Source organism: Carassius gibelio, chromosome B20, assembly GCF_023724105.1.
Source record: "Carassius gibelio isolate Cgi1373 ecotype wild population from Czech Republic chromosome B20, carGib1.2-hapl.c, whole genome shotgun sequence".
Classification (NCBI taxonomy): Eukaryota; Metazoa; Chordata; class Actinopteri; order Cypriniformes; family Cyprinidae; genus Carassius; species Carassius gibelio.
In genome coordinates this window covers 13,234,904-13,260,473 of record NC_068415.1, presented here as the reverse complement: position 1 = coordinate 13,260,473, position 25,570 = coordinate 13,234,904, and the positions used below count along the sequence as shown (strand labels likewise).

Below are 25,570 nucleotides of genomic sequence, written 5' to 3'. Positions count from 1 at the left end.
GTAAGATCTGTGCGGCAGGCATTGCAATATAAATGCAGCCAAACAAACCTAAATTGGTTTAAAAGAAAAAAGGAAAAACAGTAACTGATATTGATTTTGACTGCTGAAATGCATGTAACGTCCCTATTAATTTCTCCTGTGCTCAGGTACAGGCACGGGAAAGAGAGGTCCAACATAGCAGAGATATTAAAGAAGACTTTAACTCCAGACTTCAGGATATCTCAAAGAAAGTCAAACTCATCTCTTTGAAGCTCAAGCAGAAGGCTATAGATGTTGAGGAGGCTAAAGAGGAGACAGAGGTATGGATACAGCACAGTCTTTGGGAGCTGTGGTACAGACTCTGCCCTGATTACTGAAGTGCAAAGTGTAAATGATAACAGAAGTGTACTTCAGAATGTCTTCTGCGCAGCCTAATTTCTAAATATATCACAATGAGTGGAATTCATAACAAGGCAGTGCTAAATCTTTATCTAATAATTAAATTGCATTTTATTTGAGCTTATTTCAATTGCCAAAAATATTTTTTTTACAACGCTTTCATCATTGTATTTTTATAAATTTAAATGTATTTTTCTCTGCCTTTTCCCCCCTATTTTTCTTCCTCTATTAATCCAGGGTCTATTTGAGGAGCTAGAGGAGTGTGGTCATGCTCTGTCTGAGCTAGATGTGGCGGTGAAGGAGTTCGCTGAGCAAAATCCTCTCCTAGCCAAACAGCTGGGCTCCAGCCTGAGTAAACTGACTGAGCTTCATGTTCAGACCATCCGACTGGCGGAGGGAAGGACCACAGGCCTTCAGAAGGTCAGCATTTGGAGAAACCTGGTTGAAATCTTCAAATTTAACTCTTTTTTTTTTTTTATAAAATGCATTTAACAAATTGGTCTTTTTCTCTGTTTTAGGCAGAAAAGAACTTTGAGGATTTTAATGAAATGCTGACGTTAACTCTCAACTGGACAGAAAAAGCAGAGACTGTGGTGTCGGCACACATCATGTGGAGTCCAGCCTCTCAGATGCAGGAGCAGATCAGAACCCATCAGGTGGTGACACACACTTTAGCCAGATCAGAATTTTCAGTAGGTGTTGGGGTAGAATAATCTTATTTTGTTATATATCTCAATCAGGCCTTATTGCAAGAGTGGCAAGATCTCCAAGGAGAGTTTGAGGGTCTGGTGGAGAGGGTGGGACTGCTGGGGGACGTGGTCCAGACAGATGCTCTCCACCAGCAGGTGGCAGAACTGAGCAGACATGCTGAAGAGCTGCAGCAGAGAGCCAAAACAAGACTCCTGATGCTACAAGATGCAGCCAAGGTAATACATAGCACCATTTCACATTACATAAAAGTAATATCATGATAAAAACGCTATGCATGTTCCCATGTTCTTTTTGCCTCTAGTTAATATTTTTATGTGATATGTCATGCTGCATGTAGTTAGGGGTGAAGGGGCAGCATCTCATTTTCAGTCCTATAAACACCTTTATGATGATTTTTACAAATCCATTTCATTCTTATATCATCTCAGCAAATTAAAAGAAAATAACTGCACTATCACTGCCTCAGTCTGGTTCAAGCTTCAAGCCTGCTGTATCTTTAGAAAGACATTGCCATCTAGTGGCCAGTTACATTAGCAATGTAATTGCTCAATGTTCTGTATATTCTGTACTATACATAACAGATGCTTGTTCATTAGATTGCTGTATGTTCACTGCTTTAACTTCACATTGTTTAATAGGTTTATCTTAAATCATGCAATCAGTAATGTGCATGACATTTGTGCCCATGAATTAGTCCTCATAAATCGTATGGCTAAAAAAGGGTCATATGATGCTTTTTTAAAGATAATTATTTTATGTATTTGGTGTAACAGAATATGTTGACATGCTTTAATGTGCAAAAAACACATTATTTTTCAAATACTGTACATCATTGGTTTTCAACCTGTGGTATTGCAGGTGGGCCGCCAATTACTATTAAAATAAATAATGATTTTGTTAATATATGTAAAAATGTCATAACATAAATAATTTCATATATATAATTAAATAACAAATAAATATTAAACTGTAACTATGCTTCCAAAATTCGAGCTCACTGATTGGCTTAAGAATAAACCACCAATTAATATTTTTGCTGCATATGCTACAGCACAACAAATTCAAACATGCATAAATGGCTGTCAACATGTTCCCTCCTGAGGCTTGCTCCGCTGACTGTCTACCCGATCCCGAACTCTGCCTGGATCTGGTTTTCACGTTTTGCTGAGCAGTGCCAGCCAGACAGAGTTATTTTCGGTTATTTGCCAGTTCATTCTAGGGCTGTGCGATTTCTACATTTATAGCACAGTATGCTATCTGATCCAATCAGAATGCAGCGCCTAGCGCGAGAACAGAGCAGACTGGGCATATGCCTATGCGGTAAAAGGCTAGAAATAAAAACGTGCAAAAATAATTAATATCTAGCAAATGAGCATAGAGAGAGTTGTGAGTGCACAGGATGCAGTTTAAGTGAGAGGAGACATGCGAGAGTAGCGTGTATTTTAGCAAGCACGTCTGGTTTTTTTGACAGAGCAAAGGAAATCACGGTGCGAACAGAGAGATTCGCACTCGTGCATTATTTTAATGTGCTTTCGCATTACATTAACGCGCTCTCGCTGCTGCTTCTGCACCGCTTACACATACTGTATACACACTGCAAATGGAGTACATGTGAACCTGTATAATGTATTACAAATCTATTTCAACACCCAAGGAACCGCTACAATTAATGAGCTCTATGAACAATGCATGGCAAAAAATGGGAAAAAAGAAAACGGGATTTATTTGTTTAGATTTTTTGCCATAAGTCTACAAAATGTTGTTATACCTTTACTATGATTATTTTGACCTGCTACAAAACTAGGATCATACTGTGGAATTTTGCCAAATTTTGCCTGTGCCTGTACTGGGTATTTTATTCACCGTTTGCTAGAGAACTACATTGATTTGGTTTAAAGCACCACTACAAAAAATGTAGGCCCACTTGAGCTGCTTGTATTCTGTGGGCTTAAGTCTTGTCATCCTCTGAAGTAAATCACTCTGAAGTGAAAGGGCTTCATTGTCTTGTTCAGTAGCCCTGTGGGTTGTGATCTCAGAAACTCCTCAGGTTCTGGGTCCCCTCATGAATTAACCTGCAGTCTGACTGTTATATAAGTGGTGCTATGGACTAAATTCTGTGTTTTTTTTTTGTTTTTTTTAATAGCCAAAGCCAAAATCATGATTGCTGTTAATCATGTTAATGATAATGTTAATGTTAATCAACCAGGCGGTTATACTGCCTACTGCTGATAAATATCATCCTGGTATATATATAACTTATATAAGTATGTTAAGTATAGTACCACTCTTACAGGCTCCTTTATCATTCTCCTTTCTTTTCCTTTTGTGTGTGTGTGTGTGTTTGTGCTCTTGTTTTTGTGACATATCAGGACACAACTCTGTATAATGACATGGGTATGACACAGGTATTACAAGGAGAGGGTGACTTATGAGGACATAAGCCATGTCCCCATTTTTCAAAACGCTTATAAGTCATACCGAATGAGTTTTTTTGAGAAAGTAAAAATGCACAAAGTTTCCTGTGAGGGTTAGGGGTAGGGTTAATGAAGGGCCATAGAATATACAGTTTGTACATTATAAAAACCATTACGCCTATGGGATGAACCCACTTTTCACAAAAACAAACGTGTGTGTGTGTGTGTGTGTATATATATATTATTATTTTTTTTGTGTTAAAATGGCAATAGTGGAGCTTTCTATTTGTCTGTTGAATGACAGCCTGTAAGACTGTTATGAATCCTTAAAATAATTTAGATTTTTATTTTTTGCAATCAAGTGAGATTCTGCTTGAAGTTTCACACTATGAAAGCATGTAATTCTTGCTAAATTATCAATGTAATATTTAATAAAATATACAGATATTTGTCTCTGTAAACAAAGATTGGCTTTGGTATGAGCATAATGATCTTCCTGTTTGTCTTTCTCTGTTTAGGACTTGGGGAGACTGGAGAGTGATGTGAAGAGCCTCCATCAGTCCGTTGAGAGAGTCCAGGAGACTCTGGCCTCCCCTGATCTGGCACGTCTCAGTCTCCGAGAACAGCTGGCTCAAAGACAGGTACACCCTTCACTCTTAATAACTTGTACTAACACATTTCTTCAGTCCTCCGATTTATCTCATTTATCAGATACAAATGCAGTCATACCGTCTGAAAAAAGAATTGTTTATGAATTTAATTATTTGTCGTAGTTATTCTTTTTGCCAGTAAAAATATTAAAAGATCTTTATTATTGAGAAAATATTTCTTGTGTGAAGTTTGTTTTATTGTTTAAAGCATAAATGTAACAAACAAAACATTAGTTTATGGGTTATACATAAAAAAGGAAACAATAGAAGATCTATACTATAAGTCTATTCTTAGTTTTGCTGAATGTATGTTGCTATAAGAATGTTTCAATATTTTTCAAGACCAAAATACTGATTGGTAATAAAAAATGATACATAAAATGATATTTTTATGTGTAGTGACAAGAAAATGACATGTACTGTTTTTATCACTGACACCATCAAACCTCTGTTGAATATGTGTTGCTCAGCTGCTGTTGTCAGAGATGGAGGGTCTCAAGCAGCAGGTTCAGACTATGCAGATGTGTCAGAGTGCCCTCCGGCTGCCAGAGGACGTGATTGCTGCTTTACCGCTGTGTGTTACTGCACAGAGTCTGCAGCAAGAGAGCAGCCATCTCCAACACAATACCATTCAACAGTGCAATATATTACAGGTATCCACACATAAACTGCAACATATTCTTTGATGAATATATTAATATGTGTTTTTTAATTCAAGCTTTCAATTAAACCTTTATGCTGAAATGAATAAATAAATTAAAGCATTTTCACTAGTGGCCCTTTTAACGCCATTGTTAAGGTATTTATAATTTAAGCTACTGACATTATAAATGGAAAATATAAAATCCAACAGAAGTTTTTTTTTTAAAAAAAAAAACCCTTCTGTGAATCTGCATACTGCATAGTTTCATATAGCACAGTTATGGGGTTTATATGAGCTTAGCACTTGTGGTTTTAATGGCTCATTTAGCATCTCTCTTCACATTACCCCAGGAGGCCATGGTGCAGTATGAGCAGTACGAACAGGAAGTCAAGAACCTACAGAGACTTATTGAAGAAGCACACCGTGTTATTCAAGACCGCCCTGTTGCCACAGGAAATATACAGGAGCTTCAGACACAGATACAACATCATGAGGTGAGGAAGGACATCCTTCTTTCATACTTTTACATTTTTGCAAATATAGATGCATAAGTCATAAATCTTCTATTTTAAACACTGTTTCTTTAAAAAGCAGTGGTATCTGTTATGATCATTCCTGCTTGGTGCATCAATCAGTCTCACAATTCATTGCAGTCATGTTGTCTAAGCTATCACTCACCATATTGCTTTGCTAGTTGACCTACATTCGGCTGGAATGAGTCAGGCCATAAATTCCTAACGTGCTCTCAATGTGTGTAAAGGTAGTTCTTCAATCTTTGACCTCAGTCTGTTTTGTCCCTTGTGACTTCAGATTCTGTCTTTCTCTCACGCCATTTTGCCCTGTTTCTTTACAATTTGCAAACAAAAACACTTGAAGGGGCTGCATAATTCATTAAAATAATTTTAAAGACGTATGAAATAGTAATGTGTCTCATTTTGTTACATTTGTGCAGCCCTAAAGACAAGGGCCAGTTTAAACATAAACCTAATAAACCTAAACCAGTACAGAATCTCATGTCCTTGTGTTTTATTACGAGATCTTACTTCAGTTGGGGTGGCAGCTGTGGCTTTATCACCCAGGGTTATTTTCCTCTGCAAAACCGAGTGTTGCATCTGCAGCTTTCTCCCACATGACCTCATTACCAGAGACTGGCCTGTCTGTGTGTTTGCAAAAGACTGACAGTTAAAGAGAGAGAACGCTGGGAGGGGGACTCCACGGGCCGTACAGAAAATCTGTAATGTGAGCCCCCTTCCTCCCCTCTCGGTCTCAAGCTTGCGCCCATTTCCTTTGTTTGTCAGTAAAACAGCTTCAGGATTGGTGGAAGCCGAGGAAGTGAGGGGAAGGAAGGAAAAGAGTAAACAGGAGGGGAGGGTTAGCCCCTCACACTGAGCTCATTTCCTGTTCCCGAGGTCTTTGTGTGTGTATGAGTGTGAGTTGGCCGGTTTGGGGGGAGGGAGTGTTCTTCCTCTCTCTACTCCCCTCCCACTCTCTCCAGTTGGCGGAGCTCTGTGCCAATCATGTTCGCCGTTGCCGAAGGCTTGGCTTGTCGGACTTCTCCAACAGCGCTCTGATTGGCTACAAGCTCAAAATGCCTCTGACTGAGCGACTGCTCGCCTGTGCCGTTTCTTCTGCTGCAAACAGACAGAGAGGGGGAATTTCTCAGCTCAGCTCACCGGTGTCGCTCTCTGCATTAACCCCTTTTCTCTCCTCATTTATGGGACTTAATCTAGGACGCATGTATTTGGACCAACCACGGTGGAATAATAATGTAATGTGTGATTGTGACAGGAATTGGCCCTGAAGATAAAAGGATACCAGGAGCAGATCTCAGCCTTGAACTCCAAGTGTAAGATGTTGACAGTGAAAGCCAAACATGCTACCATGCTGCTGACGGTCAGCGAGGTCGATGGACTCTCTGACGGGTTAGAGGAGCTGGAGGATGAGGAGGAAGAGATGCCCAAACACCCACCAGCACACCCCTCTGTTGTCATGGTGAGTGACTTACACTTACACATGTTAGGGCTGGGCGGGGTGCGCTGGGTGCTCTTTTTCTCTCACTGTCAGACAGCATCCCATGGGTCTCTTATTTCTCCCACAGGGTTGTATGTGCCTCTGCATCGTGTATCCCTGCTGTTGTTTGTTGACGAAAGAGGAAACAGGATGAGGGTGTTAGTTGGCCTTGACTTTGTCAACATTAGTTTGTCTTTATTTGGGCCGTATAGTTTCCCTTCGTTGCATCAGTCATGATCAGGGCCGGTTTCCACATTAGCCGCCAACAGTTCAGCTCCAGCTGTGTCGCTCAGTCCTTACTGACTTACAGAGAAAGGGGTGTAGCTTTGCAGTAGTTCAGCAGTCATTGTATCTAGATCTAAATTTAGCCTAATGGTGGAGCGCTTCCATGGTTCAGATTACTTTAGTTTATGCAGGCGAGCACAATTCATTATTGTATGCCATCTTATTGTATTTTTACAGTGAGCCTGTTTGTATCCTCTGCCCTGTTTCCTGACCGGTTTCATTCCTTTATCATGACGAGAGGTCTGTGAAAGACTTAGTCATGGCTACTTTCAACAAATGTGGTCTGTCTGTAATTCTGTGGTGCTGCTGTTGCAGGGTCTTATTCAGATTTTCTGCTTGAATCAGGACTTCCTGTCAGATTCAAATGGAAATATGCTCTACTGCAAGTTTGGGGTCAAGGAATGAAATCTTTTATTTAGCAAGGGTGCATTCAATTGATCAAAAAGTGACAGTAAAGACATTTATAATCTTACAAAAGATTCCTGTTTGGAATAAATGCTATTCTTTGGAGCATTCATCAAAGATTCCTGAAAAATGTCATGTTTTCTACAAAAAAAAAAAGTTAAGCACACAATGTGAGTGGAGTAATGGCTGCTGAAAATTCAGCTTTGCCATAACAGGAATACATTACATTTAGATCGCAATGATATTTCACAGTATTACTGTTTTTATTTTATAAATTGCAGCCTTGCTGAGTATGAGAGACTCCTTTTAAAGCCGTGTTTAAGAACTATTACCAGCCCCAAACTTGAACGGTACTATACTTTTCCCCGAACCCTAATATTCTTGCTCTGGTTTTCTTCTTCTTTTGGTGCTTTACTCCTGTTTCACTGTTTAAGCATCTCTCTTTCTCTTTCTTCCTCTGCCTCTTTTGCTCTTGAATGGTCAGATGACGGCAGGTCGTTGTCATACTCTCCTCTCGCCGGTCACAGAGGAGTCTGGTGAGGAGGGCACCAACAGCGAGGTCTCCTCTCCCCCTGCCTGCAGATCGCCCTCCCCCGGGCCTAACGCTGACACCTCTCAGGTACCCCGGGGCTCTAACCTACACCTTGCTAGCTCTTGCCAACCTTAAAAAATTCAACCTATCCCTGATCAGCCACTAACCTAATTTAACTCAATTTTAACTTTCACTTTCATACAGTAGCCACTGTTCTGTTCTTGATTTGAATGCAAATGTTAGTCTGAGGGTTCCTACAATCATGGTAAACATGGAAATATCTGAATAATTAGAACCCCCCCCCCCCCCCTTCTTTTCTTCCTTTTCTGTAAATGTAGAATCAAATCTTAAAATACTTCCTACCTCATCTTAATATGCAGATATAATTTGAAAGCAGACACCTGTAAGTTGATTTCTTTGAGAAATGTAAACACTGTGACTCTTCAATGTTTTCAAAACATTTCTCTGTTTGAGCTTTTCAACCAACCAAAAACAGCAGCACTGAATTAAGAAATGATCTTAGGGAAGTATCAGTTTGTCCAACCAACCAGTTTGCCTTTTTCAATTTTTTCCACTAGTGGCACAGAAATTGAACACTTCAGATTAATTCAATTCTAAGGGAAATGTAAAACAAACAAATATATATATATATATATATATATATATATATATATATATATATATATATATTGTGTATATTATTCTGTATAATAATGGATATGCATCACTGTTAAACAGATAGAGGTTGCTGTATTGCAAAGTATTTTTACAATGTAAAATAACAGTTAACATTTACAACTCCAGTCTTCAGTGTCATATGATCCTTCAGAAATAACTGATTTGGTTTTTCAATTTTGAAAACAGTTGAGCCGCTTAATATTTTTAGGGCAAATAGTGATAAAAAAATTTTCCGGATTCTCTAGTGAATATTAAGTACAAAAAAAAAAAAAAAAACAAGCATTTATTTGAAATGGGAAAACATCTTACTGACCTCAAATTCTTGAATAGAGGTGTTATTCATAATTTTTGGAAACATTTGTACATGCACTAATGAGTGTATTTAAAAAAAAAAAAAAAAAAAAAAAGGTTAGTTCCTGTCATAGAAATGGAAATCACCTGTAAATGTATATGAAACAATTAAAGTAATTTTTAAGTAATCATGAATTCATGAATTCATTTGTCAAAAGGTGTGGGAAGCTCTATTCTTCTGCTGACTTTCTTGAGGAGAAATCTCTGATTTCATTCTGAAGTTCCATTTTTTCTTCTATAAAGTTCATATACACATGCAATGAGCTGTAGTTGACACAGATTTGAACACATCCTGAGGGAGTGACAAAGATGTTTTGGTTAGCAAGGATGCTTTATGTGTTTAAGCATCTGGCAAACACATGGTTTAACATTTGGTACAATCATGTTTCTGGGCACAAGTGCAACATCTGAAACACTCAGGCAGAAACCCACATAAGTATCAGTACCGTTTTGTTTTATTTTAAGAGGACCAGCACAATTTTGTTTATTATTTATGCATGCATGCACACACTCTCATGATGTAACGTCTTTTGTAGGGTTCAGCGCGAGCTCCTTTAAGCAGAGCTCCACTACAGGAGCTTTATGACCCCTCCATGGACTCAGCTGCCTCAGCTAATCTGGACGACCTACAGCGCTCATGGGAGACTTTGAAGAATGTGGTAAATATCCATAGACGTTTCTTACATTACAAAATCCAAATCACTTTTTTATGTTGGTTAACACATAGTATATTTCTTTACAGATCAGCGAGAAGCAGAAGAGCCTATATGAAGCTCTGGAGAGGCAGCAGCACTATCAGGAGACCCTGCAATCTGTCTCCACAAAGATGGAGTCCATTGAGACCGCACTAAATGAAGGCTTGGAGCCAAGCAAGAGTCCTGAGAGCCAGATGGCCGCCCACCAGGTGAGAGAGACAGAGGATCAGATGAAGCAAGATGACCGCACTAAAGCTAGATCACATCAAAACGCAAGCCTACAGCTGGATTAATGATACGAGCCAGGGGACAGGGTTACCCTCTAGATTACCAACTTCTCCTGTGTCTTAAACTAATCTCTTACCTAGAAGCATCGTCCTTTCTGTGGCATCTAGCCTTTAATGTAGCTTTACTGTTTACAACTAGAGCAAATCAACTTTCTATTAAAACCTGAATTAAAATTAAGCCGTTTCCTGCTTCCTTGTTGTTCCTCAGGCTTTGATGGATGAGATCCTGATGCTCCAGGATGAGATCAGTGCATTGCAGGCCTGCTTCTCCCAAGAGCTACAGTTGGATGAAGACAGTTTGGAGGCAGATGCCGGAGACCAGCTGGCTCTGCAGTCAACCCTCACTGTGCTAGGAGAACGCATGGCCACCATCCACATGAAGGCCTCCGGAAAGCGCCAACTTTTGGAGGTGAGCAGGAATAATAGCTTGCAGAGAAATGGAGACAGCTGATAAATAGTAGCAAACAACAACAAAAAAGGAGATTTTGGCATGCTGGTTTTTTTATTATTATTTTATGTACTGTTGTTTAGCAGATGTTGTGAATTTCAAATTAGTAATTATTTTAGTCTTTCAGTTTAACCGTCAGGACATCTCTCTACTTAAAACCACTAATTGCATATTATAAACCAAATAACAGACAAGCCTAAACTAATTCCCAGGAGCCATAATTAAATAGAAGGAATAGAGGATAACGCATAACAAACTGCAAAATAACACACTTATTTTGCAACAGTGGCAATACTATGTTGAAGACTCAACATGAAACAACTTATTATATAACCATATAACATATTGTACTTGATATAGACCTGATTTCGTGCATTTTTTCTGTCCTGCAGGAGCGATTAAGTGAGCAGTTAGAAGAACAGAGGCAGGAACAAGCGCTACAGCGTTATCATAGTGAGGCAGAGGAGCTTGACAACTGGCTGCTCAGCACACGTGCCACACTGAGCTCCACTCTCCAGCCACACCCACAGGACATGGACATGGAGGAACAGCTGATTGACTGCCAGGTAAGAGACTAGGCCTGGGAAATATGTCAGTATAAAATATACAATCATTTCCATTGCAAAGAAACAACTCTATCAATAAACAAATTAATTAATAAAATACTGATCTATTAAGTTAATCTGCACTGTAGTAATTTATTTAATTTTATCTTAGATTACCAATTTCATTGTTTCAGAGCACTTTTATAGTTTTTGAAAATGATTAGTCTTTATTTATAGATTTATAGAAAATTTTTCAGTGGCATATAAACAGTCATTTCATCGGATTCTGCCTGCTGATAATGTCTGGATTCACTAGAGAGGGCCGCAAGTAAATCTGATTAGCTGTGTGGGTTATGTCCCGTTCTGTTGGTCATTAGGATTAGGGGGCTTTTTCTTCCCTCCAGTCATGGGACGTCCCACAGTGCATGTCTGCATTTTTTCAAGGAGACACAGAAGCACACACACACACACGTCTTTTGTGTTTTGATTAAAGGGCTGTAGAGATCAAGTTAACCTTTAACCTGAAAGTTAGATTCTACGTGAGAAGTCAGGGTGGCCCTGACCTTTAGCTTACTGCTGTTAATGTTTTCTCATTCCTCAATGAATACCACTGGCTCTCTCCTCTATTAACCAGCATTCAGTTCCAGCTACCCTACTGGCACACCACAACATTTTAAAAATGTATTGATTTTTTACTTTCTTAGTAGTATGCTAACTCCTCTGGACTAGTGTGTATTTAGTATGGTAAAGATCTACAGTAGATCTCTAAAGACGAGGTTAAGCAGCTTAAGAAGATTATCAGTCTCTGCATAGACAGGTCTCCTGTTTACGGATTTTTGCAAATACCTTCTGTTGTGTTTTTACATGTATCTGATTATCTGAAAGCAATCAAATTAGTTCTATTGAATTTTGTTCGTTTTTTTTTTACCCACAACTTTATCTTAATGGTAAACCCAGATGAAGGTTTTGTTGTTTGTATTTATGAAGATAGCACTTAAAATAGTTTTGTTCATTAAGATGAGAAGACAAAAGAGGATGTTTCACATGTTTCTGATATCAACTTGAAAAGAATAGGTTAACCAAGCCCAAATCCTGCTTATGTTAATTTAATGTCATTAATGTTCATCAAAAGTAATTAAATGATATTTAAAAGTTTTTCACTTATTGTTAATAGCAGCTCACATATTCACACTGCAGAATCATATCTAAGCAAAGCAGTTTAATCTTCTGATCTTCTGTTGCTGGTCTAGAACATGTTATTGGAGATCGAGCAGAAGGTGCTGTGTCTGTCCGAGCTGTCAGTGCACAGTGAGAGTTTGCTGATGGAGGGTAAGGCCGGCACACGGGGAGACGCTGAGCAGCTCTCCCTCAAACTGCACAGCCTCAAATCCAGCCTGCTGGAGTTACAGCGCATCCTCCAAAACAAACAGACCCACATCCAGGTGAGGGAGACCACTTTAACTTCTCAAAGTAACATTCCTTGACGGAAGAGCCACCCGAGAACTATAACTTATTAGAATGACAGAAAATGCCAAAGTCTGAATACTTATTATGAGAACAATTGGAGGTTACGAAGAAAACTAAAAAGCCCATCCTCGCCTCAATGGCTGCTTTGTGGGAAGCAGGACAGAAGAATGCCAAGCGCTGTTCGTTGTTGTGAAAGATGTTCCATTGCTCTCCAACATCATCTGTCTGAAACAAAGACCTTTCACAAATTGTGGGGCAAGTCTAGAATTTTTGCCCAGATCTTTTGAAAGAGACATGTTGTAGTGACATCTAAAACCTGATGCAAGCTGATTTAGGTCGATTTGCTATTATAAGCCATGATTGAGCTTTAACATCGACTTACTGAAAATATGTTTAACTTAGTGTGTGTGTGTGTTTCCAATAAAGTTGATGTGCTTGTGTATCTAGGTTCATTCTTAGGGCACCTTCTATAAATTATTTTCACCATACAGAAATTTGTACTTGATATAATATTTTTGTTCAGTAATAATGAGCAGAATTGTATAAATTATAGATTTAATCCATTTGTTTTTATAATTTTGACATAAAAAAAAATCATTACCACAGTAACGTAGTTAAACATTCATATCTTTAACTTTCTATCTCTATCTGTTTATTAGGGCTCACTTCAGGAGCAGGAGGACACTGAATCAGACTCGTCTCTCTCTCAGAGCCCCAATATGATGGACTGGCTCAGTCAGGCGCGATCCACACGCAACCAACAGCATCAAGACACAGTGCAAAGACAGAGGGTAGACAATCACAACATCTACTACTGAGCAATAACATGATTTTAATCAGTTTTATAAGAATAATGTATACTGATACTGACAGTCTTAAAATAATGTTTTAAAATATTTAGATTAAAATATATTCTGTTGTTCTATGAGCTCGAAGCCGCTTGGATTTTTTTCAGCATCAGTTCTTACATATAACGCAGGAATTAGAGGAGCAGCTTGGCGAACAGAAGAAGTTACTGCAATCTGTGGCATCTAGAGGAGAGGAGATTCTCTCACAGCGGACAACACCTCATGGAGAAAGGTAGTTAGCGAACTCTTGTACATTATTTACGTGATTATATCTTTGTCTTGAAAGCTGTTTGTCATTTATGAAAGGCAAGGACAGGGGTATACAGGACTGACTCATAATGAGCTTCTTTCTTCATTATGTAGTTCTCCTGCAGAACTTTCTGAAGGGGATGCTGGTCAGTGGCCTGAGAGCATGAGCACTGATGATCAGATGAGAGTCAGATGGGAGAACCTGAGCAAAGACGTTAACAACAAACTGCAGCTGTCACTAAACACAATGGAGCAGACGCCATGTAACACGGTACATAATCAACTACAACACTATAACCTAGCTTAGTTTTTCAATGTTAGAGGTTTGAGGATGGTCTGTTATATCCGATCAGTAAGCATCACCAAGGTTCCCTTGACAAGAACCCCAAAAGATTTTGCTATTGGTTTTTGTATTATTGCAGGAAATAGGCTCTGTGACCAGCAAAAGTTTATGATTCTTACATATTTTGTTCATCTTGACAAATTATATAATTTTGAAACCTACATACAATCGCTAGAAGTAAAATGCTAAAGGTATGCTATAAACATCACAATTAAGCTTCCAACAACTCTTTCAGTCTTTATTTAAAAAACATTATCCCTGTTTGCAGTTAACAACATTATATTGATTATATACCTCTTAGCTGTACCAGCCGGTATCCAGCCCTTGTGGAGTTTTAAGAGGAGAGCAACTGAGTCAGGATATCCTGTCTCCACGAAGTCTGTTTGAAGGCTTCAGCCAAGATTTGGAGGACATGCCTCAGGTAGTGCCACTGAATATTTTATTTACATATTCTTTAAGAACGGGATGTTAAACTGCACCAGCATTTTGTATGACTATAACTAGTTAGGATTCATTTGCAGATAGTCATTTATTTTTGTCCTCCCACAGACAAGTGGCACTGACAGTAAGCGTGCTCATGCTCTGAAGAGAGCTCTCTATGAAGCGGTTTCGTCAGCTTCCTCCTGGCTGGACAATACTGAAAATGAGCTTGTATCTGGCCCAATATTACTATCTGATGACTCAGAGACTCACCTGGGCCACCTAGAGGTCAGACATAGTCATTTTACTGGAGTATTAAAAGGATTACTACACCCCAAAATGAAAATTTTGTCATTAAACTCTTACTCCCATTTTATTCCAAACCCATAAAAGCTTAGTTCGTCTTTGGAACACAATTTAAGATATTTTGGATGAAAACCGGGAGGCTTGTGACTGTCCCATAGACTGCCAAGTTACACTGACATGGTCGGCGGATGTTCTCTAAAATGGGGCTACGGTGATGGGGAGAGACACAAAGGAGACAAATTGTTGAATAAAGTCATTATTTCTGTTTCCTTCGTGTACAAAAAGTATTTGCGTCACTTCATAATGATACGGTTGAACCACTGATGGCAGTTGGACTATTCTGACGATGTCTTTCATACTTTTCTGGATCTTGACAGTCTAACTTACTTGGCAGTCTATGGGACAGTCACAAGCCTCACGGTTTTCATCCAAAATATCTTAAATTGTGTTCCAAAGACGAACAAACCTTTTATGTGTTTGGAACGACATGGGGCTAAGTGATTAATCACAAAATGTTCATTTTGGGGTGGAGTATCCCTTTAAACTATTTCTATTATAAGAAACATTGACACTCTTTGACTCTTCTGCTCTCTTCAGAGTTTGAATAAGGAGGTAAAGAATGTCAACGAGGAGGTGTGTAAATGTCGGGACGTGCTCGGAGGAACAGAGCAGCTATGGGCTGGAGAAAGTGGAGAAGGTGTTTTGGTTGAGGAAGTGTTAGATGGTTTGGAGGGGAGACTGAAGCTGCTGGACACGGTGCTGGAACAGAGATGTGACACCATGAAAGACAAGCTGCAGGAACTCACTGTTTTCCAGGTATATGTTGCTTGTAGTTTTTTAGTCAGTATATAGCTTTTTCTCTCTTGCTCTTTCTCTTACATATGCTGTTTCCTCTTTGTCTGTTCTTAGACTGAGTTGAGGCTGTTGCTTGCAGCACTCAGTGACTCAAAGTACCAGCTTTTGCAGAAAATGAACGCGGCTGTGGATCGACCCGCTTCTAAACAGATGGAGGTCAGACACACATTTAAAATGACAGATAAAATTACATAACCCCAGCAAAACTGTTTATTTACTACAAATGTTAATTTTCAATGTAAACAGATCGTAGCAGAAGCAGAGGACAGTTTGAGGGAATTTGAACAGAAAGTTTCTGAGATGAGGAGCAGAGGAGAGACACTGCAGCCCAACCAGCTCTGCACTCAAGAGCTGCTCAAACTACAGGTACACACATCTCTCCCCTGTGGTTTGATTTCATTACAACAATTACAGTTACTGACTTCATGTCTTTCAATTGACTTTCCACTTGACCTTGTGTTTTGCTGTGCAGGATGCTTATGAAGAGCTGGTGGAGATGGTGGGCTCCAAGCGAAGTGGAATAAACCAGAGTTTGGTTCTGAAGGCTCAGTATGAGAGAGCTTTACAAGACCTGGTAGATCTTCTGGACACCGCCCAGGACAAAATGGCTGCTGATCAGAAGATGAAAGTGGGATCAGTGATTGAGGTCCAGATTCTTCTAGATAAACACAAGGTAAAGCAGAAGTTTTGTTCTTATGGTCTGCGTAATACACATGTGTCTGGACATTTTTACTATATTACTATTTTAACTGTATTTTTGATCAAATTAATGGAGCCTTGGTGAGCATAAGAGACATTAAAGAAAATATATTACCCACCCAAACCATCGAATGGTAGTTTATACATATAAAATATATAGTCTCTCCTGTTTAAGGAAAAAATAAAAAAAATATTGAAGAATCGCCTCATGCTGTCAAATACTATCAACAAAGTGAATGTCCATTCCATCAGTAACACCTACTTTAAGAAATGACTGATTATTTATTCATGTTTTGTACCATTTTGATGAGCATGGACTGATGTTCTCTTGTCTCTTCCTGCAGGAGTTTTTCCAGGGGCTAGAGACGCATGTTGTTCTGACACAGGCCTTCTTCAGGCAGGTCAGTGGGTTGGTGGTGCAGCGGGAGGTCCAGAGCTTGGAAGAGACTGTGGCTCAGGCCCAGGCTGTGCTTAAACAGGCTCACAAACGAGGAGTGGAGCTGGAGGGCATCCTGGAGGTGTGTGTGGATTAATGCATTCAAGATGTAAATTATAATCACAGAGTACAATGCAGATGAAGTAAATCACTGTTGTGTTTTGTGGCATCAGTGGTGGAGCAGGTTGGTGGGTGACTATCAGGCCCTGTACAGACAGCTGGAGGCAGTGGAAAGCAACATCCCCAGTGTAGGGCTGGTGGAGGAGACGGAGGACAGATTGAGCGATAGAATTGCTTTGTATCAGGTACAGCTCCATCAAATACACAGAACACTGGCTCAGACACTCTTACACTATAATATTCATACAACACCAACCATGATTTTACATTAAAAACATTCCACACTTTATCTATATTGCATGGTTTGTGTAGCTTTAGAAATAAAATTCAGAATGCCTTTTGAATTACTCAAATCAGGAATTAAAAATTAATATGAATTAGTAAACAGGATATATAATTGTAATGTGAATTTAAAGTTAAGGAAGGAAAGCTAAACTTTATAATAGCTTGATAAATTATTACACTATGGTTTGGAGGATTGGGGTTGGTAAGTTTTTTTTTTAAGAAGTCTGTTCATTTTACTGTTTACTCTAAAATAGAAATCGTTTGTCTCTAGTTTACTGTCACTTGATCTGTAGAATGGCTCTTTGCTGAATAAATGTATTAATTTCTTTGAAAACAACTAACTGAGCACAAATTGCTGTGGATAGTAGGAATGCTAGAAAATCTACAATTTAAAACTGTCTCGCTCTCTGTGTAGCGTTTGAAGGCCAGTCTCTCTGAGCGGCAGCAGCAGTTGTATAAATTGTTGGAGGATGGAAAGAGGCTGCTTTTGCATGTGTCCTGCTCAGAGCTGGAGACTCAACTCACTCAGCTGGGGGACCACTGGCTCAGCACCACCACCAAGATCAATAAAGAGCTACACCGCCTGGACTCCACCCTCAAACACTGGATTAGGTCTGTGATCTGATCACTGTCTCTGTGTGATTCTGTCTGCTTTCTTAAGAAAGAAATGAACTTGAAGCGCATCTGTGTGGTTGTGTCCATGAATGCATGTTTTTATTGACATCACATGTTCTCTTCATATTTTATTGTAGGTATCAGTGCGAGTCAGCTGAACTTAGCCAATGGCTGAGTTCGGCACTAGACCGCCTGGAGTTCTGGAGCACTCAGTCTGTTACAGTTCCTCAAGAACTAGAGACTGTCAGAGACCATCTTCATGCATTCCTGGTAAGAGCATCCATTAAATATCCTGCTAAAATAGCCTTAGGTCTCACTTGAGATCTCATAGACACACTCTATACTGGCTCTATATTTGCAGGAGTTCTCCAAAGAGGTAGACGCCAAGTCTTCTTTACGTGCCTCAGTTCAGAGTCAGGGGAATCAGCTTCTCCGGTTGAAGAAAGTGGACACAGCAGCTCTCAGGGCAAACTTGGCCCAGGTAGACACGCAATGGGCTGATCTTCTCACTCGTATCCCTGTGGTCCAGGAGAAACTACACCAGGTAAGAAGTCTAGGACTGATTACACTGCTTAATTTCAGTTAAGGAAGGGTATGCAGATAATTAAAAGGGTTACTTGGCTATGCTAATCGTAGCATTCCTGTTCTGATAAACAGCTGCAGATGGAGAAGCTGCCATCCCGTCATGCAATAACTGAGCTAATGAGCTGGATATCCCTCATGGAGAATATTATCCAAGAGGATCAGCAGAAGATCATGGGGGCAGTGGGATCAGAGGCTGTGCAAATGTACCTTCAGAAATACAAGGTAGCAAAATAATTCTCCAACACTCCTGAAATAATAAAACGTATCATAAGTAATTTTGTATGTCATACTAAATACGCCAAATCTCTCTTTTTTTCTTTATTTACTCTTCTCAACAGGGTTTTCGAATTGACCTGTCCTGTAAGCAGCTGACAGTGGATTTTGTGAATCAGTCAGTTCTGCAAATCAGCAGTCAGGATGTAGAGGGGAAACGGAGTGACAAAACAGACTTTGCTGAGCGTCTTGGGGCCATGAACCGCCGCTGGCAGATACTGCAGGGACTCGTTACAGAGAAGGTTAGACATAAATGTAGAAATTTCTCACATTGTGCTGGAAAACATGGAATATCAGTTTTTATGCGAACTTGTACTATTCGTGCAGCTCCAGTTCTGCAAAGAAAATGGCACAACTCAAATACTAAGAGAAATTCACACCAATTTTTCATTTTAACTTTTCACTACAATTGTTATGATAACGTAATTTGTAATGAAAAGTATAAATGTTGATAAAAAGTAAGCAATAAAAAAATTAAGTAATACTAAACAAGTGTTTTTATAAGTAGAGTCATTTACCTTTCATTTTTTTCATATATTTAGGGCCCGAGCACCGATGGTGTGAGGACCCTCTTGGAATTGCTCCGTTTATTATTATTATTATTATTATTATTATTATTATTAGGGCCCGAGCACCGATGGTGTGAGGACCCTCTTGGAATTGCTCCGTTTATTATTATTAGGGCCCGAGCACCGATGGTGTGAGGACCCTCTTGGAATTGCTCCGTTTATTAGGGCCCGAGCACCGATGGTGTGAGGACCCTCTTGTATCTGCTTTGTTTATTATTATTATTATTATTATTATTAGGGCTCAAGCCTGGAGGGCGAGAGCCCTATTGTTTTCCTTAGGATTATTTTTTTTTTTTTTTTTTTTTATTCTTCTAATTTTTTTCTAAGGTTTCGGGGGCTTTTGGGGTCCTTAACATGCTCAAAAACTCTTGAAAATTGGCACACACCTTGGAACCTGCGGCCATTAGGGCCGGGCAGAGTCTGATACACGGGCGTGGCACAGGGGCTCTACAGCGCCCCCTGTAGTACCGATGGCCATATATCATGCATACTTGCACGTATACATATGAAACTTGGTACATATATATAACTCATCAAACCAAACAACTTTCACACTGCATGTCATAAGCTCCGCCCAACAGGAAGTTGGCTATTTAGGGTTTTATGAAAAACACATGCTCTGGAATTTGATATACTCCTCTGAGGAACTCCACCCGTTCAACACAAAACTCGGTGAACACGATCTCAAGACATTGGGGATGCTAAATTGCGAAGAGATTTTTGATATCTCGAACGGTTTGCCCGTGGCGAGGCGTTGAAATTATGGCGAGAAATGAGAAACAGGAAATGTATAATAACATCCACATACATTTGCTGAATTTGATCAAACTTAATTGGTTTGTTCGTTGTATGATACCGATCGTATATATGTGACTATTAGGAGTCAAAGTTATAGCGCCACCAACTGGCAGCATGAAGTGTGTCATTTTCAGAACGCTTTGAATTCAGCATCTTATTTTTACTTGATTTGCTTCAAACTTCATCAGAATAATGACAAAACACGGCCGAAGAAAATCTGTCATGGGGATATTTATATCTAATATAGTGTTGCCATGGCAACCTGTCAAACTTGAATGTTCTGTTCTGGTGATTTTTAGGCAGATAACTAGCTCAGATTTACATGAAACTCGAAACAGATATCAGTATTAAAGATAGCTAGACCATGGCAAAAGCTTTTAAAAGGGCGTGGAAGAGGCACTCTATAGCGCCACCTTTTGTCAAAAGTGGGGGGGTTAGTTTTAGCTACAGACACCAAACTTGGTACTTAAATTGTTCTTATCAAGACGGACAACTTTCTAATTCGCAGTCATAAGCTACGACCAACAGTAAGTTGGCTATTTTGACTTGAATATGGATTTTTGGGAATTTTCTTTTGTGAATTAATGCATACTCCTCCCAGGGGAAGTACACTATACACACCAAACTTGGTCTACATTAAGAAAAAACATTGAGGAACTTAAATTGCGAATGAATTTTGGATAGCTTGAACGGTTTTGTCGTGGTGATTTTTTGAAATAACAGTAAAAAGTGAAACATTAATCGTCTTGTATTTTTAAATTGCAGCTTCCAAACCTTTAAAAAACATTTTTCATTTAGAAAACCAGTGATTCTGAGGAAATATGCATAGTTTCATGACTTTACAGCACTGTATGATTAAAAGAAAATTAAAAAACTGTCAGATATCTCAACTCACTCTGTCCCTCTGTTTGAGGAATGTATTTGTGCTGACTGTGTGTGTGTGCGTGTGTGTGTGTGTGTGTGAGTGTGAGTGGGGGAGAGGTGTGAGGTGTGAGGTGAGTGGCAGACAAGACAGGGAGAGAGAGAGGGACTTAAACATCTCTTTAATCACCAGAAAAATTTTTTATTTTAAATTGTTATTTTTTTTTGTTGTTGTTGCTAATTGTGCTGTTTTCATTACAGCTTAAGAAATATCTTAGGCCTTATCCTTTTCTGACAGTTTCAGGGATTAAAAAAAAATCTAAAAATACTTATTTTAGCTGCAAATAATAATTTCAAACTTATTTGATACTGACCTCTGACACCCTGTGACATGACATTTATTTGAATTTATATATGTGACTATTAGTAGTCAAAGTTATAGCGCCACCAACTGGCAGCCGGAAGTGTGTCATTTTCAAAATGCTTTGAATTCAGCATCTTATTTTTACTCAATTTGCTTCAAACTTCATCAGAATAATGTTAAAACACAGCCGATATAAATCTGCTGGGGGGATATTGATATCTAAAAATATTGTTGCCGAGGCAACATGTCAAACTGGAATACTTCTCAGGTGATTTTGAGGTATATAACATGCTTAGAATTTCATCAAACTCAGAACACATATCAGTATTAGTGACAGCTAGACACTGGCAAAAGTTCATAAGAGGGCGTGGAAGAGGCACTCTATAGCGCCACCTTTTGTCAAAAGTGGGGGGGGGGTAGTTTTAGCTACAGACACCAAACTCAGTACAAAAATTGTTCTTATCAAGACGGACAACTTTCTAATTCACAGTCATCAGCTACGACCAACAGGAAGTCGGCTATTTTGATTTGAATGTGGATTGTTTTTTACATTTAGCTGTGAATTAATGCATACTGCTCAGAGGAGAGTAACACTATACAGACCAAACTTTGACTACAGGTTGAAAAAACATTGAGGAACTTAAATTGTGAATGGGTTTTGGATAGCTTGGATGGATTTGTCGTGATTATATTTTTAAATGACAGTAAAAATGGAATTATTAATTTTCCTGCATTTTTAAATTCCAAACACTTCAAAACCTTTTTTCATACAGAAAAAAAGTCATTCTGAGGAAATATGCATAGTTTCATGACTTTACAACACTGTATGGATAACAGAAAATTAAAAAACTGTCAGACATCTCATCTCACTCTGTCCATCTGTTTGAGTGTGTGTGCTTAGACTTCCATTGTCTGAGAGAAATAGCGCCCCTACAGGTGCAGTTACCGGAATAAAAAAGGGAGGAGACTGTCTTTTGGTTTCACTTTTAAATCGGTTAAAATACAAATAAATACTTGGATTTAATTCACACTGACAAGCTAAACCAACATATATGATTATTATCAGGTCAGGGCTATATATCATTAATAATTGATGTGTGGTCAGTGATACGTGAGAAACACGAGAGATGAATCACCGCTCTGAGCAGGAGCGTGTGGAATGATGAGCTCAGAAAAAACGAGTTCATTCTTGTTTTATAGCTATTAAAAATAAAGTATTGCAGCGATATCACACAATTCACCAATTAGAGCACACCAAGAGATAAATTAAGATGTTTTTGAACTGTTTGTGTGAAAATGAAATATTCGCGGCTGTCTATCTGAAATCACTGCCTCCGATCAGCGCGCACAGTGTCACAAGTTCAAAACTAATGAATTTATTCTTGTTTAAGAGCTTTTTAAAATAAATTATTGCCATAAATGCACACAATACATCCATTATAACACAACACGAGCTAAATGCAGGTGTTTGTGACCCGTTTAAGTGTGCAAGACTATTTGTAAGCGCGACTGGCAGAATAACATATCTCTCTAGATGCAGGATTCTGTCTTTCGTCGTAAGAACGAACACATCACGGACAAGATTATTTCAAAATACATAATTGCTTGGCGAATATAAACGAAAACAGCCACGTGAACATAAACTGTTGAGAAATAAATCTGAAGTGGATCTACTGGATTTGAATATTAAGTGACCGCATATACTGCTTCTGTCTTCAATTTTAATCTATGTAAAAAATGAAACTCATTCATCTTGGCTGCTTTTTTAATGTGTGTACGTATTTATTTATTATTTTGCTCTAACAAGACTTAATCTATATTTAATTAAATCAATTACATTTTATTTTACATTTGATTTGTTCATTTCTGCATCTAAATGCCTAAAAACCTAAAACATGCTCTATTATACTATTGTTAGCAATTTCTTTATCATCCAATTTATCTGGTGTACACGCATTTATTTTCATTATAAACTTGTTTGTTAGATTATACACAGTTACAGTGGTCTATAATAAATATTGACAGGTTTTATTCAAGCTGTTTAGAATGATTGCAGTAGGCTATTTTTTTTAAATGTAAATCCAAAAAAAAAATAATAATAATAATAATTAAATAAATAAAAAACATTGGAAAAGAATAACTTGTACTTTTTTATACATTTTGTATAGTTTCATAGTTTATGCATTATAATTATAAAAACAAACATATTTAGCCACTCACATAGAAATCTTAGGCCTTATCCTTTTCTGACAGTTTTAGGGATTTTTAAAAATCCTAAAAAACCTTATTTGTGCTGCAAATAATAATTTCAAACTAATTTGATACTGACCTCTGACATCCTGTGACATGATATTTATTTGAATTTACATAATCTCATGGATGTAACAGTAAATCTGTTCAGCTCACAGATCAAGACTAAGCTCTAATGCAAGCAGAACTTTCACAAATGCTTTTAGGTCAATAAAATCATTACAAAACACTTACAAATCATTTAAGGGATTTGATAACACTGTAAAATAATATCTAATTTGCAGAGATGGGACCAAGTCACACATGTGCAAGTCTCAAGTAAGTCTCAAGTCTTAACCTTCAAGTCTCAAGTAAGTCCCAAGTATTTTTTTCTTGGGCAAGTCAAGTCAAGTCAAGTCACAAGCAATGTCAAGTCAAGTCCAAGTCAAGTCACCTTAATATTGTTATTTTACCTGCATAATCTGATCTTAATAAAGTTAAAAGACAAGATATAAGTAACTGTCAGTAAATGAAAATAATTTGGATTTGCATTGTAAATACTCATGTTCAGTAAAATACATCATGGAATCAAACAAAATGGTAACTTCCTAAAATTATTTATTTTTCACTTCTGCCAACAGTGTTTGAAATGTTTTACATTTTCAACATTGAGTCCATAAAACTAAACATCCAACAGACTCCTCTCTGAACACCTCTCTCTCTCTCTCTCTCTCTCTCTCTCTCAAACACAGTTTACATACAACATTAAACTGTTACATTTCTCCCCTCTCTCTCTCTCTCTCTCTCTCTCTCTCTCATACACACTCTCTCTCTTTCTCTCTCTCTCTCTCTCAGAGTATAGAATATAAATATGACGTATTTTCAGTTGTTTCATACTTTTTTGTTATGTACAGTACAGTCCAAAAGTTTGGACACACCTTCTCATTCAAAGAGTTTTATTTTCATGACTATGAAAATTGTAGATTCACACTGAAGGCATCAAAACTATGAATTAACACATGTGGAATTATATATGGAATTATATACATAACAAAAAAGTGTGAAACAACCGAAAATGTCATATTCTAGGTTCTTCAAAGTAGCCACCTTTTGCTTTGATTACTGCTTTGCACACTCTTGGCATTCTCTTGATGAGCTTCAAGAGGTAGTCACCTGAAATGGTCTTCCAACAGTCTTGAAGGAATTCCCTGAGAGATGCTTAGCACTTGTTGGCCCTTTTGCCTTCTGTCTGTAATGTAATATATATATATATATATATATATATATATATATATATATATATATATATATATATATATATATATATATGTATGTATGTATGTATATATATATATATATATATATATATATATATATATATATATATATATATATATATATATATATATATATATATATACATGATTGGGTAATCGCGGCAGCTACATTTGTTTTTCTGATTAATTGTTTTGCTCTATGAGAAAGACAAGGTAACAAAATATTCGGTGCTTATGCCCCCTTAGCCCAGCCCTAGCGCGGCCTGCTAGCGGATCATTAGGGGCCGTTCACATCACGTCTTTTGCGCGCGCAAGTTCGTTATTTCCAATGTAGGCGCGCGGTATGCGCACTCATAATGGAAGCAACGCGCTCGTGCGCGTCGCACTGCATCGAGTTAAAAACATCTAAACTTTTCAGAATGCCGCAAGCGCACCGCAGGTCATGTGACAATAACTAACCAATCAGCTTCATCCTTTCCCGTATCAACGTTGAAAGCTCAGCTAAGATGAAGGAACAGCTGATCATAGCTGTATATGGATTGCCATTTTGAAATGAATTTAGTAGCAGAGCTACTGCGAGCGATTTTTAGTGCTGCAAATCCATTTATCCTTTGCTGAAATTTCAGCGTCTTCATCGAGAGAGAGCGTGTCATGGATGCTTAGCAACGACAGACGCCCCAGGAGCACTTCTGCCCGAGCGCTTTGGAAAGAAGGAGAAAGCGGCGCCACTAGCGTTTTCCACGTGTTTTTAGGCGCGAACTATTGAAGACAAAAGCGATGACCCTCGGTACTTCTCAGGCTGACATGTTGATGTGATGTGATATTTGATTTAAGTGGGCGTGGTGTGTGTAAGGTAGAGAGGACATGACTGATGATAGTGTCCTGATCCAGTCATGACGCTATTCTCAGCCTGCGCTCCAGCTGAGTAATCAACTTTAT

At 38.4% G+C, this 25,570-nt stretch overlaps 1 protein-coding gene across 1 annotated transcript in view; it reads left to right on the top strand.

Annotated features, from left to right (window-relative positions):
• Positions 1-25,570, top strand: part of LOC127984290 (nesprin-1) — a 129,901-nt gene that overhangs the window by 36,156 nt on the left and 68,175 nt on the right. The window contains exons 41-70 of the mRNA XM_052586870.1: positions 151-299; positions 616-798; positions 897-1,034; positions 1,119-1,304; positions 4,022-4,144; positions 4,624-4,806; positions 5,147-5,290; positions 6,585-6,788; positions 7,981-8,115; positions 9,594-9,716; positions 9,800-9,961; positions 10,248-10,448; positions 10,880-11,053; positions 12,283-12,474; positions 13,159-13,290; positions 13,479-13,579; positions 13,711-13,867; positions 14,241-14,360; positions 14,489-14,647; positions 15,263-15,481; positions 15,575-15,676; positions 15,767-15,886; positions 15,993-16,193; positions 16,564-16,737; positions 16,829-16,960; positions 17,476-17,672; positions 17,813-17,945; positions 18,037-18,219; positions 18,333-18,482; positions 18,599-18,775. Of these exons, the coding sequence (XP_052442830.1) occupies positions 151-299; positions 616-798; positions 897-1,034; positions 1,119-1,304; positions 4,022-4,144; positions 4,624-4,806; positions 5,147-5,290; positions 6,585-6,788; positions 7,981-8,115; positions 9,594-9,716; positions 9,800-9,961; positions 10,248-10,448; positions 10,880-11,053; positions 12,283-12,474; positions 13,159-13,290; positions 13,479-13,579; positions 13,711-13,867; positions 14,241-14,360; positions 14,489-14,647; positions 15,263-15,481; positions 15,575-15,676; positions 15,767-15,886; positions 15,993-16,193; positions 16,564-16,737; positions 16,829-16,960; positions 17,476-17,672; positions 17,813-17,945; positions 18,037-18,219; positions 18,333-18,482; positions 18,599-18,775 (4,754 nt within the window). The remainder of the gene's footprint in view (positions 1-150; positions 300-615; positions 799-896; positions 1,035-1,118; positions 1,305-4,021; positions 4,145-4,623; positions 4,807-5,146; positions 5,291-6,584; positions 6,789-7,980; positions 8,116-9,593; positions 9,717-9,799; positions 9,962-10,247; positions 10,449-10,879; positions 11,054-12,282; positions 12,475-13,158; positions 13,291-13,478; positions 13,580-13,710; positions 13,868-14,240; positions 14,361-14,488; positions 14,648-15,262; positions 15,482-15,574; positions 15,677-15,766; positions 15,887-15,992; positions 16,194-16,563; positions 16,738-16,828; positions 16,961-17,475; positions 17,673-17,812; positions 17,946-18,036; positions 18,220-18,332; positions 18,483-18,598; positions 18,776-25,570) is intronic.